The 17,764-nt window shown below is 33.0% G+C and overlaps 1 protein-coding gene across 1 annotated transcript in view; it reads right to left on the bottom strand.

Annotated features, from left to right (window-relative positions):
* The window catches only part of LOC106458394 (death-associated protein kinase 1-like), a 69,408-nt gene extending 55,126 nt beyond the window's left edge, over positions 1-14,282 (bottom strand). The window contains 2 exon segments of the mRNA XM_022384583.1: positions 2,486-2,707; positions 14,045-14,282. Of these exon segments, the coding sequence (XP_022240291.1) occupies positions 2,486-2,707; positions 14,045-14,118 (296 nt within the window). The 5' untranslated portion in view covers positions 14,119-14,282.
* Between the last annotated feature and the right edge of the window lie 3,482 nt (positions 14,283-17,764).

Here is a 17,764-nt window from a genome sequence, read left to right as displayed (position 1 = left end):
ATATATATATATATATACACATATATATATTACTCATTATTTGTGTTTGTTTGTTTGTAATTACGCAAAAAACTACACTTTGGGCTATCTGTGCTCTGCCCACCACGGGTATCAAAACATGGATTCTAGCGTTGTAAGTCCGCAGACATACCGCTGTACCACTGGGGGAGGGGCATTATTTGTGACTCCTATGTGTGATCCTTACGTGTTTTTATAATTATTTGAAGTACTGTACGTCTTCAGATATAAATTCAACTTAAGAAATAAAATTTAACGAATATAACAGACGATATCACAAGACAATGGTATGAAACTAATTTTCATTCCATTAAAACGGTAATGTCGGTCATTAAGGGCTCATGGAGATTCCAACTAAAATATTCTATTTTATTTGTTTTCTCGCTATCAATGCATCACACCAAAATCGAATGTTAGAAATAAATATTTAACCTTATAGTCACATATCGAGTGTTTAATTTCACCTTTTCTTAGATGCACATGTAATATATTAATAATAATAATTAATCGTTTTAATTAGTGTGTAGATAAAACAGTTTTTGGAAATATGCAGTGATGTAGAGGTGGTGAAATGCTTTTAGACTAAAGTTGTACGTGTGTTTGTTCATACCGGGCCAACGTTGTCTCAGCTGTTACTATGGTTACGCACTACTTAATTAGTTTCAGTTTGGGGACAAATTTAAAACCTATCATGTCTCAGAAGTATTCCGGAATTATAGGACTAAGTTACAACCCTAATCTCCCTCCGCTCGTGAAGTAAAAGACGGCGCCTATGATAGTGATAAAGAAAATACTTATCAGTTAAGATCTCCGGAAACCGTTTGTAAGATAAATGTCTAAGTCTTATTGTTTCTAACCCTAAGCTGGTGGGCGAGGCATTATTGGCCTGACTTGATACAGCTACAAAGAAAAGGCGACATCCACAGTGACGAACTGCGGGTAATATCTGGTATTTACCATAAAAAACAACAATTTACATGTATAATAACAGTATAGGTATTAATTTTTTTTTTAACCGGGGGCTGAGCACCGCAACCAATTTTCGAGGGGCAAGCCCCTGGGACCCCCACGTATTCGGCGCCTCTGATCATTATGGTATTTATCGTGAATTTTTAAATGTGAGATTAAAAAAAAAAATTTGGTCACCCGTTCATCTAACACTTTTCCGTTGAAATTAAATCAACTGTTTCGTTCATATACTGGATCAATAAATGTTTGAACTATCCGTTGAAATTAAATCAACTGTTTCGTTCATATACTGGATCAATCAATGTTTGAACTATCCGTTGAAATTAAATCAACTGTTTCGTTCATATACTGGATCAATAAATGTTTGAACTATCCGTTGAATTTAAATCAACTGTTTCGATCATATACTGGATCAATAAATGTTCGAATTATACAGTTCATTTAGCAGCCATCTGTAATATCACATCCACCGTAAATAAATTAAATATTGACAAACAATACATGTTCTCAGAAACCATTAATTTTTCATGATAGAGAAGACAGATAGTTCGTAAACTAAAATTATTACACCTACCTATGAATTACTTCATCTACCTATGAAAATTATCGAGAACTGTAGTGAGGGGGGGGGTATTTCGGAGGGTGTCATGACTATTGGATATAATTTTAGGGGTGAACCCAGAGACGGCCAAAATTGAAGTTTAAAACACCCTATCATATCATATTTATTGCGCCAAATCAATTAGCATGGTAAAGGATTGTTTTGATTTTAGAGATTAACTATTAACATCAAAGATTAGGAAAAATGGACTTGGAATGACAACACGAAAGATGACGGTCCTAGCTGACGAATGAAAACCTTTAAGTTTAACAAAACGACGCATACACGATTTTGGCGTTTTTAGATACACCAATATTTTCGGCATCTGTTAAGAATGAAATATAATTAGTAAACAAGATGGCTACTTAAAACATCTCACAACAGCGATTGGTGAAATTTTAACCTTTTTATTTAAGAGTAACAAACGTCACGACCTATCAACAACATTGCGCTATACGTTACTTTTGCCATGTAAAGCATTACTAACAATTTTGAAACATTTCTGACAGAATTCAAATTAGGAGAAAAAGAAGTTTGTACACTACAACTAAAAAAATATGCAACTATGCAGAAGCCTTAGCAAAAGACAAATTTTCTTCTGTCATCAGAATATCACAAGTCAATATTAGTTGTGTAACAGGGTTGAAATTGTTTTCTACAAAACTTTACTATCATTTCAAATAAAACATTTTTATCTACTTTTTTTCGTTGTTTAATCTTATTAAAGAATTCAACTCTTAAAAGAGCAATATCTTTGATTTATAAAAATATCACTATGTTAAAAGAAATGGTGAAACTGTATCAAGGTATATCAACTGCCACGAAAACAACTCCTTTTTGTAAGATACAAAAAAAAAAACACACAACGTATAAATCCATTCAACTAATTCGACTTACAGCTCTAAAATAAGAACAACCTGTGAGCCGATATCAAAAATATCATGTAATCGTACGATATTATCATGGTTCGCCCCTTTCAGAATAGACACCTCGCGGCAAATATCTTCGGGAGCCACGCCTCGTCTGCTGCTACCTGTGCGACGTTTACGGATGAACTTGGCTGCCAATTCTTTTCCAGTCTCTTTCTCCACACATCGTTTGACGACTGCAAACTGACCGCTAAATATGCAAACAACATCGTATTTAAATAAAAGATATGCAGAATGTAAAAATAAGTGTTAACACCAATTCTATACAACTGAGGAAAATAATAATAAAATCCACATCTCAATTTACAGTTCCGTTGCAAATTCGACGATTTAATATTAAAATATTATGATATACAAAATTACAAAACTTTGTAATATTCTAATTCTGATTTAAAAAAAACAAAACAACAGGTGTACTGTGTAGCTGGAGAAAATATTACCTATCGAACCCGCTTTACTTTTAATTATAAAAAAGGAAGACTGACTCGGGCCGACGTGACTCATCAAATTCCGTTCGTTAAGACAGATGGCACTGTTACCACCACACTTGTCCAAGCAACGAGTGAAAGAATTCGTACACCACGAACGAGCGATGCAACTTTAGCAATATAATTAAAATCAACTCTATGAACATCAAGATCAGGATTTGATAAAACATTGGCTATAAGCTATCATAAACAACGTTTTATAACACAAGGGTCATATCCAACGAGTTTTTAAAAGCTGTGTGGCGATTCTGGTTTATATACGACTCCTCAAACGTTGACCTTTTACATGTAATTCTGGTGTAAAAAAACTTGTTTTAAATACACTAGGATAGTAAAAATTATAATTACGTGAAACTCGGTTTATACAGATACATACACACGTAGTTTTTGTGGGTTAAATTTATCTGATAGATTTAATGCATAACTTGAAGTAACAACTTGATATTTTTCAATAAACACAAAGAATAAAGCACGGTTCCTGGACACTGCATGTTACAGGAACTACGTTTTGGTAAAAATCTTATATAATATTGAAAGTTTATAGTTTCTGGCAGTTGGTATTAGGTCACTGAGTTTTAAACATTGCTACACAATTGATAACATGTTTCAGAACTTTTGGCTCCAAGCAATCACAAAAGAATACCAGATTATGCGATAAAAACATCCTTCTTGTCACAGTATGGCCGCCACAAGAAGTAAGAAATTTTCTGGAAACATTCTGTAAGGATTTACCCACCAACATGCCCCAAGTTGAACAAAATACAAGGCCTGCCTAACTAATGAATGAACATTTGCTGTAAAATTCTTATCTCTGCAACTACTGTAGCTACCAGTTTGGCCGCCAATTTTGATTTCATTTCTTTAAGTCGCACGCTTAATCCTTTTTGGGCCACAACTTCTTTTCACACCTACGGTGTTTTTGATTAGATATCATGACTTTCTGTCAACAAACTCCACCAAATAAGAAAGTGATACTCAATAGTAACCAACTTTAGCTTTAGGATTGCAACCCTATTATTCGAAACAGACCTATACTTTACATAACCAACCACATTCTTTAAAATATATGGTAGTAATATTTCGTCTCTAATACATTGTTAATAACTTCCTTTATTGTAACGCCATGGAATCTAGATTAATAGTTTCTTGTCACCACCTGCATGCACTCGGTACCAGCCGTATCAAGCATCATTATTTACGCCAATTGCCTAAGCTAATATCACGTGACACTAAACGCTCTTTGATTAGAATAATTTTAAAGAATTTAGTAAATTTTTGCTTAAAAGTTGTCAATGAATGATAACCGTCCATCATTACGATTCTTTTGAAAACTTGAGCTAGAAACTGATACTCTAGTTTGTTTGGCCTAACCAATACTTGTGTACCTGCACGTCCTTTCACCCTATAGTTTTGTTGCTCTAAATCAGCCGTCTTTAATCCGAATGAAAAAATTATTGTCCACCTTTACTCTGAGGTGAAGCTGCAGTAAAAATTTCAGACCAATAGATCCCGTAACTGTTTGCGTAGACGTTGCGCAAGAATTTTGGTCAAATTTGAGAGGTTTTTGTTGAATAACTTTGCACATGTGGCTTATATTTAGACCATGTTTGACATCTACTTATACGTTTATAAGGATCTATCAGTGTACCAAATTTGGAAAAAAAGAATCCATAAAAGTTGATTATGTTTTTATATGTGTCTTGATGAATGTTTTATTTTCTACGTTTCCATTTTTTTAGTTTTTTACGTCCGATACAATATTATACCACCAAGTAAAAGAAGTATCCATGTAAAACAGGATTACTGTGGATTATTCTGTATTGCTGAACCATCGTTTGCCCAAATGATGAATTATTTTCTTTAGTATCCCCACAAAGAGAAAGATTGTTAGTCAAATAAAGAATGGTTTAGATAAGAAATAATTTGGAAATCTCACATTCTTAACAGTTTCTTGTTATAAAGTGCATAATAGAATGAGCGTTATTACCAGAGTTAATATTGGTGATAGCAACCCGCAATACAACACAAGCACAAAACTTAGCAGAAACAGACTCGTTAGTGAGTGGTAGCTTCACCTTTTCCCTTATTCGAAAGGAGCCATGTTCAGTACAGTTATGCATGTCAAGGAGCGTGGAAAGCACTGCAATATTTCGGACAATACCACTGCTTCAGGAAGTGCTCAAATTCATACCTTGTTTCCTTACTTTTTGGTGCTTCCATTCCCACTTCGTTTGTTGTTGTTTTTTTTCAATTTTCATTTACATTTGTTAACTTTATTTGAAAACCTAGTACAGCATACCGGAAATTTAAGTACCTTTAAAGCAGAAATATTTACTAGTCATTTTCAACTTTACGTAGCTTTAGTAATGGTTCGGCTGCTTAAAACAGAAATATTAATGCATGTGAATCCATAGAGAACATTACCTTATTCTCCTTAACAACGGAAACTATATACTCATCAGTTTCAGTAAATGCATGCAGTATCTAAGAATGTTGTTTGATCCCATATCCCACAAGAGAGTGATTACAACAATAAGTACGTTACGCAAATGCCTCGCAACCGACTGATTGGGTTTTCGAGGTAACAAAACTGTATCATCGTTTTTTTTAACTAGAGACTCATAATGCAGGTATATTAATATATACAATTATACACGGACTGTTCTCTACGTTAAAATATTTTTATTTGGGAGCTATCGGCCCTCTTACCGGAGCCCCTGTATAATTCCACACAACTGTATCATCCTTGCAAAAAATATGGAGTTTGTTTGTTTGTAGTTAAGCACAAAGCTACACAATGGGCTAGCTGTGCTCTGACCACCACGAGTATCGAAACCCGATTTTTAGCGTTACAAGTCCGCAGGCATCCCACTGAGCCACTGGAGGCAAATAAAAATGTGGAGTAATAAAATGCTTAATATTTTGATTAATCAATACTACTCCACAGTGATCTTGCATGAGATTGGTATATGAAATTCAGATCAGTAAATAGATACGTGACGTATGTCTTTGAGAATGTAGAATCAGCATCACCGTTTTTCACAGTATTTCATCTACGTAGCTATAAATATATATATATTTGCAGTACTTGTCAACTACAGATAAGAGCGAATTATTTCATCATTCTACTAAGGAATTTTACTTACATACATACACCGACATAAAATCTTTTCACGATAAGCAATAGATAAAATTACCGAAGAACTACACACTTAGATAAACCCAAACACAGATCTGTGTCCTGTGCGACAAAAGGAAGTTACATAATTTTAATATACGAGATAACTGATTTTTTTTTTTTTATGTTTCTGCTATGCAAACGAATACATGTTTTAAATTGGTAAATTAAAAGGCTCAGTATTTTGAAAGAAACATGAACGTAATGGAAAAGTTAACATGTGAGATAATATTGCCAGACGTACCAAATTTACGAAAAGGTTGTATGACTACAGTTTAATTTCCTTTTTTGGTGTTGGTTTATTGTATTTGTGAGATGTGTTTTAATTAAATAAATATCACCGTTTATTAATTTTTTTATGCAATAACCATTATCTCAACGTTTTTGTAAATTGATCAAAATGTTTATCCAAGGGTTAGAGCGAGACAAATAAGGTATCACAATATGACTAACTGTGTTATAAATTGTGTATTGAAAAATAAATAAGTGTTCGCCTACTTTATATACCCTCAACGTCAAAGAAAGATGACCTGATAACTTTACAAACTTTCATAAACAGGTTTAACCTGGAATACCAGGAAGGAAAGTGTGTGGCTATGGAAAGGTGAACGTCCTACTTTTGGCCCACAGCTTAATAACAATGTGATATAATACACACATATGCATGTGTGCTTACATAACAGGCCAAGTTGATACAATATAATACAAACACTTGCATGTGCTCTTATATAACAGATATAGTTGATATAACACACACACGTGCATATGTGCTTACGTAACAGGCTAAGTTGATATTCCTAGCATTAATCCTGTATTACTAAATTATTTAATTCCAATCACCCTTAAAAAATCACGAAGACCACAAAAATAAATGACAAAAATAGACTTCTGCTAGAAAGCTTCAAGGAATGATACAAAAGAGCATTTCCAAACAAATCTACAAACTATCTTTTGTATATATGTACTGACATAAACGTCTTTCTGGGATTCAAGCATGTTAATTATAAAGCAGTAATGTTTATGCAGAGTCAAAGGTACATATATACATTCATAGAGAATGAAGTAGGCTTACGAAATTTATGTGGACAACTACAGAAGTTTCTCTGCTCAAAGTACACTAAGCTTTTAAAGGAAATTGCAGTTCTTTTTCCTGTGAAATTCGGCATAAACAGTCCGAGTTAGTCCAAATCCAAAAAAATTAACATTTTATTTACTTCATAATAATAGCTACATGTAAAAGCTTTTATTTTACCCTCTAACATGAATTGTTTGCCGTGATTGGCCGAGAGTGCATCACGTGGAAAAAACATGTTATCTTGAAAAGCAGTCATCAAATCGCAACAATGTTGTCAGCGCTATCCAGTGAAAGTGGGATTTCCAAGGGTACTCCCGGTTCTACCCACATCTAATTCTTTAGACATTGACTTTATAGATACCTGCCGCCCTGAAGGACCTGAAGTCCAATATCAGCCGTTTCTTAGAATTCTAGACCAGCCAATAAGAGTCTATAAAGAATTATCAGTTAGCCCAAACGTCACTAATTCCTCGTACTGCCCTTATAACCATTACGAGTGGAGCGAAAGGGAATAGTACTTTCCAAAGTACCCTCTGGCTGCCTTCCGTGGTTTTCCTCGGTAGAAGTTTAAACCGAAACACGTACCAGTATTTTTGAACATCCATGTTGCCCAGTTAACAAAGCCTTGCCCTGCATGCAAAGATGTCGTAGCATAACGTCGCAAAAGACAATTTTTGCAGCATACTAAAGACACGCCGATTCGTTTAGGCCTAAATACAAACAATTTGCTCAAATCCGTAATAATCTAATATCAACCTTTAAGATACACGTATATGCCCTACATACCAGAGCATACATGTATATTTTAAAGGTTTATATTTCACTGAATATTTTGATCTCATTTTAAAAATCAATAAGATTTAGATTTTGTTTAATTTTCAAAATATAACGGCCAAACAAAATCTGATCATACCAATAATGGTATAACGTATGCACCTATTACTTTGAAGATGACTTTTTTGCAACATCAATGTAAATATTGATTCGTTTAGGCCTAATTTAAAAACATTTAAAATATCGCTAGCGTTCTAGGCAAATTTTATGATAAAGTTTGATAGGACTTTTACAGCTCCCTTGATTATGTTTTAGTGCTCTTACTGTCTTTTCCTACAAAAAGACTGGAGCTCTTCATCCGGGAGTAACTAAAATCTTACCGGGTATATATACTATGTGACAGTACTAATTAATTAAGAGTTCAGTAAAACTGAAAAAGAATGAGTTTGAATAAAACGATTACTGACTGGCTATTTCCAGCAACAGATCATTTGTTGTCCTCATAACCAATCAATAATTATCTAATGTTCTTCAATGCTTTCATCAATACACAGATTTCCATAAATGTGTGTGTACTGAAGACCTATTTTGTAGTTCATTATAACAGCAATTTTACAAGAATTAAAACATGTCTAGAAGACATAGTTTGATTACTTAAACAGACTTGTCTTTACTTGTTAAATTTAAGTTTCAGTACTGATATGTTGGAATAATATTTTAGTATATCCAGAAATTTATAGGGAAAAATTTTGCTTCATAATCCTTACATTGAGGATTTTTAACAGGATACCATCATTACTACAGTTAAGCGATACAATCTTCATTGGTTAGAACAAACGTAATTAACACAGTGTTGTCATAAAGCACACTTCTATGTCAGCATTAATAGCTTGAAACTATAGTTTATAAACGTTTTATACAGTACTCTGGCAGATAATTGTGAGCCTTGTCCAAAACACAAACAATATATCCATGACTCTACTGAACATGAACCCTTTCAGACATGGAAAAGGCAAAACTTCCAGGTATTAGCAGGCCTGTTTCTGCTCAGTTTGTTACTTGTGTTGTATTACAGACTGACATCCTCAATGTCAACTTTATTACAGGACTAATAATTTTATTATGCCAGAGCAGTGTATACATTGCAACCACAATTACAAGAATTGGGCTTAAATTTAAAAATATTCCATAAACATGTTTTATCACTTTACTTGAAATTGAAAACAGTAGTTAATGTTTTGTAATTACTGTATAGTTTGTAATATTTTAAATATGTATTAAATAGGTAGGATATGAAGGAGTGCATAGGTATTTTAGTGGGCAGAATAGCATTCTATTACCTTACCATTTATGTTCTTCATAAATCAGACTATTTTACATTAATTAATCACTTTGATAGGTTTAATAACCAAACCTAAAATTCTTGTTGCATTTTCATTTTAAATTTATAAAGCAAAAACTGAAAATCTTGCATGTACCTGTAACTTGTTTCTTTAATCTTTTAGGTAGATTGCTTAAGATTTAAAACCGTGGAGTCAACAGTTTTACACTAAAATGAGCTAATCCTGATCAAATACTTAAACATTTTAACCTAACACCTACCGAGTGAAAATGGTACTTCAACATTCCCACTCCAAGTATGTAGATACAGTTCTCCTAACTGTTGAATAAGTTGTGAACGTTAAAGCTGAATGTAGCATTAGTTTGTTGCATCAAGGATGAGTATGCTTCATACAGAGCTGGGAGATTAATTAATATAATCAATTACCTGTGAATATCAATTAATGTCATATAAAGTAATTGATTAGTCATAATTATGATTAAGTTGATTAATGCTACAAAAATAATAAACTAATCAAAATTAGTTTTCCTGATTATTATTGTTTTGAATTATTCCAACTACCCAAGTATTACGATTTCTCATTATTATTTAGCTTTAGTAGAGTTGTCTTATGAAAATTATAGAAAGAAACCCATGGAAGAATATCAATCATTTTCAGCTTGTTTAGGTTTTGTTTCTATATACCATATTGGCCCGATCACAGGGCATTCTTGAATATAAAATTGAGTGTCATAACATCCTTTTTTAGATCTGCAAAATCAATACTATAACTGAACAGCCTGCAGGTGATTAGTTGCAAGAATTATCAATGACCTTGAGCAAACATCTGGCATGCATGTGTAGATGGATGCTATCTGGACATTCAGGAATGTGACAGGCTAGAGTAGAGGGGGGGGGCTGTGGTCATTACTACCACAATTACAATTATAAGGCAACTATAAATTTTACAGCCTAATTATTAATTAAAAACAAATACAGTATATGTTATGTTTCAGTACAAAAGTTTAGGATTAAAAAGTAACTTGTTGTAACTGAAGATGTTTACTAAGAAGTGTACTTCAGAAAAACAAAAACAAGCTGAACACAGGAAAAATCACAAGTAGCACAGGGAAAGAAAAGGATGGGAATGACAAACATAAGGAGGTTATAATTATAGGTGATTCTTTAGGAAGAAAAGATTTAGATTATCCTATCCAGGGGTGAAAGTTATAATTGAAAGAGCAAGAGATATAACAAAGAGTCCTAGCAATGATGCAGTCTTTGTAGTATACATAGGGGCTAATGATGTAGGGAAGGGTTGAACAGAGAAGCTAACTGATAAATACAAGGGATCGACAAAGGGATTTAAAAAAAAAGCCCATAATATTTAGTTCTGTTAGGGACACTATGGAGACTTAATCATGGTGATGAAAATATAACTAGTTCACTAGACTTATGTTAATAAGTTAAGATGAACAGGTTGGATTTGTGGAATCAGTTCACTGGGAAAAGGGAGCTTTTTGGAAATGGATAGTTTACATTTAACTACTTGTTTGTAAGAGCTATTAACTCAATTGTAGGAGCTTTAATGGTGTGGGCCAGAATAATGAAGAAACAAAATGTAGAATAAATTATCACATAGGAACAAAATACAGAAGTAATTTTAATGGTAGGCTAAACTGTTATTATTGTAACGTTAGAAGTATAAGAAATAAAATATATGACTTTAGAGAATTCATCAAAATGGGGGACTTAGATCTAATTGGAATAACTGAAACATAGTTAAATATAAACAATTTTAATAACAATTTTTTTGAAATACAGAGTTATAGGTTATTTATTAAGGGTAGAATAATAAAAAGAGGGGGTAGGAATGGATTTATATGTAAAATGTGAGTTAATCCTTTCAACTTGAGTAATGAGATTGGATCTTTTTAGGTGTCTGTTAGTGGTCATAAGGGGAAAAGGCTTTTGATTGGAATTTTTTACAGACCACCAGCTGAAACTGATGAAATTAATAAAAAACTCTAGTGAGATAAAGAATTCAACTGTTAATGAGGTTATAATCATGAGAGGTTTTAATTTTAGGCAAAAAAGACTGGGAAATGTTAGCATCAAATTATGAGGGAAACAGATTTTTCAAAATTGAAATCTAATTGAATGATGTTCTCTTTCAGTCAGACTTTCTCTAATATTTACCCCATCAACCATTTCTATACCAGAAGTTAGCAACAAATCTAAAATAGCATTGTTCCTAGGAGGTTCCCTAAACAAGTGGTCAAGAAAAACCATCATAAAGGCCACAAATTTCAAAAATGAAAATTTTGAAGGGATGAGTCAAGAATTCTGTTGTGAACTGGGGAGCTGAATTAATTGGAGATACTGAAGAACTGTGGAATACATTTCAAAAAATTGTTAAATATTCAAAACATACATATTCCTTATAGAAAAAAAAAAGGTGGCTACAAAACCAGGTTGGCTCACAAAGGATATAACAAATACAATTAAAGAAAAGCATTACAAGTTCATTAAGTTTAAACTGACTGCTATGATCAGAGATTTAGAGGATTCTAGAAGATCAGGTGAGTTAGTCAAATGGGAAATTAAGAAATCAAAAACAATATGAAAAAAGGTTCACCGAAAATGTAAAAATTAATAGTAAGATTTTCTTTAAATACATTAAGGGTACATAAAATGTTAGGATGGGAGTAGAGCCTTTCAGGGATGATACAGGAAAGCTCATATTTAAATACGAAATGACTGGAATATTAAATTTTACTTTTTCTTCAATATTTAAAAATGAGAGTTTAAGCAATATTCCTCATCCTGAACAGATGCAAGACAGAAAAAAAGATCGAACAAGTTGATCATATTAATTCTGAGCTGACTAAAAAACTGGGAAGTTTAAAGAATGACAAAACTCCTAGGTCAGATAATATTTCCCTTATGGTTTTGAAGGAGGTTAAGGATTGGATATGTGAGTCACTAGCTACTATTTTTTTGCAAGTCCTTGAATACTGGGTAGGTGCTATATGATTAGAGGTTGGTTAACATGCATTCTCTTTTCAAGGGAGGTGATAAAAATTTTCCAGTAATTACAGGCCTATTAGTCTTATCTCAGTACAGGTAAAAGTTTTCAAAGTCTAAAAAAAAACATGCTTTGGAAAATCATTTAATAAAGTTTAAAATGTTGTTAGATAGTCAACATGGTTTCACTAAAGAAAAATCTTGCCTTACAAATCTTTTGACATTCTTTGAAGAGGTTACTGTTAATGTACGAGTATGAATTTGGTGTATCAGTAATTTCAGATAGCATTTGACAAGGCTTGTTAAAAAATCTCTGTAGGTGTGGGGGATAGCTTGGTTTATTGGATAAAATAGAAATACTGAAAACATGTCTAATAACATTGTATAGGTCATTGATTAGGCTACATTTGGAATATTGTGTTCAGCCTTGAGGTCCTTTCCTTGGGAAGGACATTGAATTGTTGGAAAGGGTATAGAAAGATTGTTGATACTATCAAGGGTATAAGATTAAGTACACTGTGAAACATTGATTGTGTTTGCTATATTGCCAGCACTCAGTAAAACACTTGAATTGTCAGTTTTTTTTCATCGTATACATAAGATGAGTATTATTGCTATTAAACATTGATTAGTTGAGACTTAAAACTGGAAAAATAACGGAGGAAGTGAACTTTACCACTCACACACACAATCAGCAATAATCAATCAATTTTGGTGATACATTAATAAATGACTATTAACATTTCTACTATTTAAAATAAATACACAAGTTACCTGGGGAGGGGCTATTATCAATTTTTTTTAATATCCGCAATGAGCCCAGTAAAACTTTAAAAAATGCACAATAATTGGTTATTATACTCAATTTTTACAAACTTATTGTCATTTTGGACATTTCAGCCCAGGTTTTAAATTCTAATATTAATCACCCCAACTATAATTAATTCAGAACTCTAATTTCTGATCTGCTATCTTTAAATATTTTCTGAACTAATGATTAAAGCACTTGTGGCTCACTACATTATGAAAAAGAAAAATTGGTAGTAAAATTTTTTGAATTGCAACCTATGTGTGGCTGTTCAATGACAATCTACAAAAAAAATGACATGCATATAATACCTTGGTTACTGATGTTGCACTTATGACTAATGTTTCAGTTTGCTATTTTATGTCTCATCTTTTTTGTGTGTGATTTAAAAGAGGTGACAAAACTGGTTGGTTAGATGTAGACGGATCTAGAGATTTACGTTAAAGTCTAATAAATATTGCTAAACTACTGGTCCTAGCAAGATTCATCGGAAGATATTAAATGTGATCTAGTCTCTAGTGGTACAATGACATATTACTAAGCTAAGAAAGGGAGATTATATTGGGTTAGTAATATTATTGCCGAGGCTTTAAATTTAAAATAATTTGAAATCTAACCGAGTTTGATCAAACGTTTTAATTACGTTGTTTTTAATAAAAATTACACATTTACGTTTTACAAATTACAGTAAAAGCCGACATGAGTAACTTTCATTATTATACACTAATTATACGCTGCTTAATTATTATATATTATTATCAATATTGAAATAATAATTTAATTTTTAAAAGTAAAACAAACACTGTGTAGGCCCATCATTGTAATTTGTATCAATTCAATGTGTCATTTGTCTCACCTTCCTAATTCTTCGAATACATCGAAAACTTTGTCAAACGAGGTCTGTTCCGAGTCTGTGGCAACCTGCACCATAATTGCAGAGATAAACTGGCTTCCCTACATGAGTATTTCCTTCTAATCCAACAGTTATTTTAAACAACTACTGAACTAGTCATTACATTAATTTACAGTGACTTCAGCACAAGGATTACTGCTTCCATACGTACTCTCACCATGCTGTTCTCCAACTGTTCTGCGCAATGTTCTACACTGCGCGTGAACAACACTGTCAACAGAATATTCGATGACGTCTAGCCATAGTATTATCAACTATACACTGGATTTCGTACCGGTGGCGGTGTTTGTTGTTCATTAATTAAAAACTTGTGACAAAATAGTAAAATATCAATAAATTTTTCATAAGAAAAATCACGTTTTATTTTATTTTACTTGTTATTAAAGTACAATGTATATATATATATATATTTAGCTAACGTTTTCATTAATACTTGAAACAAACTTAGAAATATTATTATTTACATAATGTAGTAACGTGCCAGAAATGAATTAATTAACATACACCATATCAACGTAAGTGTTGCCAGAAGTATGAAAACATGAATAGAAACCACCGAATTACAGCCTATAAAAAGTGATAAACTTCAGAAATCCAACACAGCTCAAATATATATATATGATATCAATACATTACACACAAATATGTTATTTACATCTTTAACTATAAAATATTACCTAAACAACACGTTGAATGTAACGCAGATTTATTTTAAAAACTGAAAAAAATATCACTTACTGTTAGGTAATACTAAACAAAATCAGTGTATCAGCTGTAAAGCCTTAGTCAACAATTGTCTTTAAATAAGAAAACGAAGAAAAACAATCAGCATTCTAAAATCTTTAAGATTGTTTGTTCTGTTGTTTCTACAATGGGCTATCTGTGCTCTGCCTACCACGACCGCTTTTTTTTTTGGCCGCACCTTTTTCACACCTAAGGTGTTTTTGATTAGATATAATTTACCTGTTCCTCTCCTAAAGACTTATTACAGTGTCATACTTGTTCCAGCTTTGAATTTTTCCTTTGCATAACAAGTAGGGAATATATCTTTCATTGCGCATATTCCTTAATGTTTCTAATTTTTCGTGTAGGTCTTTTACGCGTAGTTATGACTTTCATATTAACGTGATGCCAAAATGTTGTAGATTTGTACTAGTTATTTTTTCCTCAGGTAAAGATTGCACATGCCAACGGGTTGAACCTCTTAATCATTTTGTCACTGCGTCTCTCCCCACTGGGAGGAGCAAGCATATCTCAAAGGGTGACACAGTTACTTGTACAAATTGGTATGAGTTGGCGTTTTTTTATCCTTAATAAATGTTATTTGGAATAGTTGGTGGCGTATGCAGCATTGGATTCTGGAATATCGCGTTTTAACGTTTTGATCTGAATGTGTGCAATTAATCAGAATTATTTTTGACCTTGTCCTGCACAGAAAGATTATCTGTCTGACCCCTCCCCGCCAATAAAAACAAAGTATATAAAAACCATGAGTGTTAATGAAATATTAATATGGGATGATAAGACTGATCACTTGACCAGGAATATCGTAAACAGCTTGTCAGTTAAACAAGAAGGTCTAGGCCTTCCTAAGTTTAAATGACATCTACTACCCCTCATCATGAGTTTTATATCTAAAATTATGGACTGTAGTTTATTTTATCACAACATGGGTCGGTTCATTGTCAAATATATTACTGCTAGTCCGAAAACCAAAACTATGAAGACAGACACAGATATTTCTTGAAATATCTTTATCTCTAAGTCGCAATAATCCGAAGGCGAAATATTCTTCCAAATCAGTATCAGAAACCTGTAACCAACTAGTTTAGATAGCAAGTCCTAGAATCCGAGCAAACACCAAGCTAACTGGAAAATTTCACGTGGTTAAAAAAACCACACACACACACACACAAAAAAGAAAGTAAAAGACTCAACCTAGATTTTTAAAATAGCTCATAATGTCCTTGGTATACAAGACAGCCTCTATGGAATTAATAACTTAATATCTCAAATACAAACAAATGTTCATTATACCTTTATATAGAAACAGTCAAACATGTTCTTTTCAATTAGGTATACAGGAGAAAAGTTTTTTATGTGTTTTATTTTAGGCCTATTAGTTATACAACGGTTTTGTTTAACACCCCTATATTCCCGATTTCAATACTCATATGTATTATTTTATCTTTTTTGTCACCAAACTCAAGAACCAAATCTGGTCCACTAGGTACAAAGCAGTATATGAAAATACAAGAGAAAGTTATCCAATGATGACTAGAAGAGAAATATCCAGCAAATGGTTGAAGTTCACGTTCAGAATGAGTGAAGTTCAACCAATATTGATTCACGAGTGATGGGCTCCAGAAGAATTGTTTTTATTTCGGCTGTAAGTTCTAGTCCTACTTGAGTTAGCGAAGTGAAATCAAGAAACTCGTCTATATTTCAAGTGGTCAATGGGGAAAACTGAACAGGCGGTCCAATTCTACTTGGAGGCTTGTTTATTTGTTCGTAGTTAAGCCCATAGTTACACAATGAGCTATCCGTGCTGTGCCCACCACGGGTATTGAAACCAGGTTTTTTAGCATTTTAAGTATTCAGACTTACCGCTGAGCCGCTGGTTAGATATGTTGATTACCTACTTGGATTAAACGAGTTCTGGAACAAATGAAAAAAAAAAGACCGAAATATCGGAGATTTTGATTGTGTAATCATGTTCCCCGGTGGGACAACTTGGACAACAGAATTTGTTTGTTTTTTAGAGCAAAACTACACTGGGCTATCTCTTGTGTCCACCGTGGAATCGAACCCCCTATTTTAGCATGGTAATTTCATAAACTTATCCTCTGTGTTTCGTCTTTCTTTTATGCATATCATCATTATTGAGTGGCATTACACCTCTTGTACATATTTCAAGAAAACAACTAAGATTAGGCAACATTCTGAGTGGGAAGTATACACTTGGATTTTTCTTTTGTTTCAATATTTTCCCTACATTTAGCATACTGGCGGTGGGATGAGATACATTCTCTCACCCCCGCGACTTTATATGCTCAATTAATTGTGTGTGTCCTTATTTCTATTATGTATTTATAATTTTCGTATTTTAAAATCTTCTTTTAATTCCTTTCGGGATTTTGTTTTAACTTTTATGACTATGGCGTTGTAAGGATGCTTAATAATGTCTTACTTCCTTTACATTGTATTAGCTGCTAGAGTTTTGGGTTTGTTTGTTGAATTTCACACAAACCAACGCGAGGGTTACCTGTGCTAGCTGTCCCTGATTTTACAGCGATAGTCTAGAGAGAAGCCAGCTAATCAGTACCAACTCGTGGGTTACTATTCACCAACGAGTAGTGGAATTGACTATCACATTATAACGCCCTTACAGCTGAAAGGGAAGCATATTCGGGGACGGGATTAGGTTGTTTTTGGAAAATATGTAGAGGTTGTATGTTTGGTTTTAAAGTTAAATGTTAGCTACTGCATTATGTGCTGGAGTGGGACTTTTATCTGTTTCACTACCAGAACATAATTTATGAACAGAACAAAATTCTTTGGGAAGATGAAGTGTTTAAATCATTTTTTAAATTCTAGTTATTGAGGAGTAACCCAGTTGCCCACAGAGACAGTTGAAATACATAATACATTACTGAAAATAAA

This window comes from Limulus polyphemus, unplaced genomic scaffold (assembly GCF_000517525.1).
Source record: "Limulus polyphemus unplaced genomic scaffold, Limulus_polyphemus-2.1.2 Scaffold456, whole genome shotgun sequence".
Classification (NCBI taxonomy): Eukaryota; Metazoa; Arthropoda; class Merostomata; order Xiphosura; family Limulidae; genus Limulus; species Limulus polyphemus.
This window is presented reverse-complemented; position numbering and strand designations above follow the sequence as displayed.